At 51.8% G+C, this 4,034-nt stretch overlaps 1 protein-coding gene across 1 annotated transcript; it reads left to right on the top strand.

Annotated features, from left to right (window-relative positions):
* The first annotated feature begins 2,999 nt into the window (after nt 1-2,999).
* On the top strand, nt 3,000-3,356 carry LOC144820340 (uncharacterized). Its single transcript, XM_078677908.1, has one exon. The coding sequence runs from the start codon at nt 3,000-3,002 to the stop codon at nt 3,354-3,356; it is 357 nt and encodes a 118-aa protein (XP_078534034.1).
* Nucleotides 3,357-4,034: the final 678 nt, after the last annotated feature.

Here is a 4,034-nt window from a genome sequence, read left to right as displayed (position 1 = left end):
CTGCTAATGGGTATCTTTAACATTTACTTATGCTTATCTCTTTGTTGCTAATTCGTCCTTTTCTTTGCCTTATGATTTGCCTTATCGGTTACCTGCATTTCTCAATCCCTTCATTTACATTGAACCAATAAAAGCAATTGGTCAAATACAGCTGTTTGGGGTTTGATTCTCTTACCTTGTTCTATCCTTTCCCGACCCCGGGTATTTCGGAGGTTACAAAATATCCGACCTTTAAACATTAACCAACCCCTGGTCGGGCAGAAGACCATGGCTACGTTAGACGACGTGTTGGCGGCATTGGCTACGGTCCAAGTCGAGCTTGCTGCATCCAGACAGGAAGCAGCAGACCTGAAGGCAAGGTTTGATGCCCTCCAGAGGAACCCTTTTGATGCAGGACAGTCCACTGCGACTCCTTCTCTCCGCTGTGGTGGTGGAGATGCCCGTCGCCATCCCTTTGGCTACACCCAAGAGGTACAGTGGAGACCCCAACACTGTATATGTCTTTCTTACTCAAGTTGCCTTGTACCTCTCTTGCAAACCCAAGGCGTTCCCCACTAGCCAAGCACGGGTGGCTTTTCTCATTTCGTATCTGGCGGGGAACGCTGCACAATGGGCGGTACCTCTGGTAAGCAGGGACGACCCCCTTCTATGCGATTGGGGAGCCTTTCGCGAGGAGTTCCTAAAAGTATTTGACAGAAGGGCTGACTCCTACACCGCCGACAGGGAGATGCTGGAGCTGCGCCAGGGCAACAGCGACCTGTTGCAATACGTGAACGCATTCCGGCGTCTGGTGGCCGAGACCAAGTGGCCTGTCTCCAAACAAACGGCGCTGTTTCACCAAGGGCTGAGCGACGAACTCAAGGACGTCGTCGCGCAGATAGACCCACAACCCAAAACGTGTGAAGGGCTCATCAACCTGGTAATGTGATTGGATTATAGATTGAGGTAGCAGAAAGGAGACCACAAAAGAAAAGGAAAACCATTTCCCTCTTATGTGTCACCCGGAACCCCCGAGGCTGGTTCCGTCGCTAAAACAGAATCGATGGACATCGGAGCCATCCGGGCTAGCCTGACCACTACAGAAAAGGAATCACGCCGTAAACAAGGCCTCTGCCTGTACTGTGGCAAGAAGGGGCATTACGTCCGTGAGTGCCCTGCGAAACCGAACAGTAGTCGATATAGAGCAACCAAGACCCAAGACCGTGACTGCAGTAGTGGACGGGCCGGCGGAAAACTGAAGGACTCCCTGAATAGCAAAGGGGCTTCATGGAGTCACATATGCATCCCTTCTTTATCAAGCCTGGAGCAGGCGTGTCAGCAACAGTTATTCATCACGGTATACATAGACATTCAGGCACAGTGGATACCTGTGGTGGCCATGGTGGATTCCGGGGCCACTGGTGTCTTTATGGACCAGAAGGAAGCACTACGATTGGGCATCTTCCTCATTCCCAAGGAAGTCCCTGAGGACGTATATGCTGTAGATGGACGACAACTGGTGACGGGACCGATAGGGCACAAGAACGGGGAAGCTTCCCATGAAATACGGATTATGACACAAGGAGATGATTGACTTCAACATCATTCGAGCACCACAGTACGGAGTGATATTGGGTCTGCCCTGGCTCCAAAAGCACAACCCTTCAATCAATTGGATAACCCATGAGCTTCATATGACGTCTCTGTATTGTCTTCAGCAGTGCGGTCTAGGTCAAGGTTCAAGCGAAAACGCCATGGGCTTAGTACACAGGGTAGCCACAGCAGCAGAGAAAAAGGTTGACCTTACCAACGCTTACCAGAGCTATAGCGACGTCTTTGACGAGGTGCGGGCAGAGGTGCTCCCTCCGCACCGGATATACGATTGCCAAATCGACTTGGTTCAGGGTGCATGCGTACCCAGCGGCAGGCTGTATGCCCTAACGGATCCAGAAAATCTGCATCTACGCTCCTATCTTGACAAGCTCCTGGGGTTGGGGTTCGCCTTCCAAGTCCCCGGCGGCGTCGCCTCTCTTCTTCATACCAAAGGCCAATGGGGAGCTGAGGGCTTGTGTAGACTTTAGGGCTCTGAACGCTATCACGGTCAAGAACAGGTACCCCTTGCCCCTCATCAGTGTGCTGCTGGAACAGGTGAAGAAGGCCCGTATTTACACGAAGCTCGACCTTAAGGGGGCGTACCACCTGGTGCGCATGCGGAAAGGCGATGAGTGGAAGACCGCATTCAAGACCAGATACGGGCTTTTTGAGTACCTCGTCATGCCGTTTGGGCTCTGCAATGCCCCTGCGGGGGAAACATCACTTACAACGCAACTTTTACCACGCAATGCTTTTACATCGCAGCTTTTACAACGCAAACCATTACAACGCATTGCGCTGGGGGGCGCTCTAGGATAGGGAATACGTTTAATTTACTGTTCAACACCTTCCCTAGTGTCCACGGGGACTGGAGTTGGAATAGTAAATTAAACTATTCACTATCCAGCACCCCAAAGCGCTATGCGTTGTAATGGTATGCGTTGTAAAACTCGCGTTGTAAAAGCATGCGATGTAAAAGCATGCATTGTAATGTCATACATCCCCCTGCGGCCTTTCAGTTCTTCCTCAACGAGGTGTTCCGTGACATCCTGGATGTGTACGAAGTCGTGTACATAGACGACATCCTCATCTACTCCAACACGGAGAAAGAATTCGTACACCATGTAACATCGGTGCTCAGGAAGGGGAGAGGAGTTGGCCTAATGGCTAGGGCGCTCAACCTCGGACCTGGAGAACTGGGTTCGAGTCTTGGTAATGACGCCAAAAAACCTCCTGTGATTCTGGGCAAATCACTTAATCTCCCCGTGCCTAAAAAAAAAATAATGAATGTGTGTGTCCTCATGTAACGTAACATGTAACGTAACTGGTGCTATGTAAAGCGCTCTGATTCCCGATTCGGTTCGGGTCTAGTTCGCGCTATATAAAACTCTGGAAAGAAAAAAAAAAGAAAAAAGATCAGGGAGAACATGCTGTTCTGCAAGCTAAGCAAGTGTGACTTCCATGTCACGTCTGTGGAGTTCCTTGGGGTGATGCTTAGCCCGAATGGGCAGGAGATGGCGGAACGCAAGATCAAGGCAGTGGTGGAATGGCCTGTTCCACGAGGAGTCAAGGATGTACAACGCTTCATCGGGTTCGCCAATTTCTATCGGCGTTTCGGCGATGGGTTCTCTGGATTGGTGGCCCCGATAACTCAGCTCTTGCAGAAATCACAGGCGTTCATCTGGAACCAAGAAGCGCAGGAAGCGTTTGTGGCCTTGAAGAGAGCATTCATCACAGCCCCTGTGCTGTCTCACCCCAATCCGGAACAACCTTATGTTGTGTAAGCGGATGCTTCAGAGGTGGCACTGGGGGCCATCCTGTCCCAACGTGATCACGACACAGCTGTGATGCACCCCGTGGCATTCATGTCCAGGAAGTTAAACGACGCGGAACGCAATTATCACATCGCAGAGAAGGAGCTCCTGGCCTTCAAGGACGCCTTCACGGAGTGGAGGCATCTGCTGATGAGAGCCAAGCATGTGGTCACCGTGTTCACGGATCACCGGAACCTGCAATTTATGACGGCGGCCAGACACCTACCCCCTCGACAACTGCGGTGGATGCTCTTCTTCTCCGGTTTTAACTTCCACATCACGTATCGGCCAGGTGCTGACAACAAGAAGGCGGATGCGCATTCCCGCCGAACCACTGCTATGGAACCTCGGCCTGTCGAGGAGCGCTCCATCATCCACCCCGATGCCGTATTGGGGGTGATACAGCCTGATGCTTTTCTCAAGGGCATCCAGAACGGGATACGTACCTTTTCATGGAGGAGATGGCTCCACGGTCACAGGGAGTGGCAGGTCAGGGACGGGATACCAGTGCATGGCTGTCGGTTGCTGTTACCTACGCCTAGGCTTCGGAAGCAAGCCTTTACTTGGTGCCATGTTTCACCCTGTGCGGGACATTATGGTACGGAGAAAACGTTGGTTAGCCTGGGGCGACACTTCTGGTGGCCGTCC

This window comes from Lissotriton helveticus, chromosome 2_1 (genome assembly GCF_964261635.1).
Source record: "Lissotriton helveticus chromosome 2_1, aLisHel1.1, whole genome shotgun sequence".
NCBI classification, from domain to species: Eukaryota; Metazoa; Chordata; class Amphibia; order Caudata; family Salamandridae; genus Lissotriton; species Lissotriton helveticus.
The sequence above is the reverse complement of the archived record's forward strand: the minus strand, read 5'-3'. Positions and strand labels throughout refer to the sequence as shown.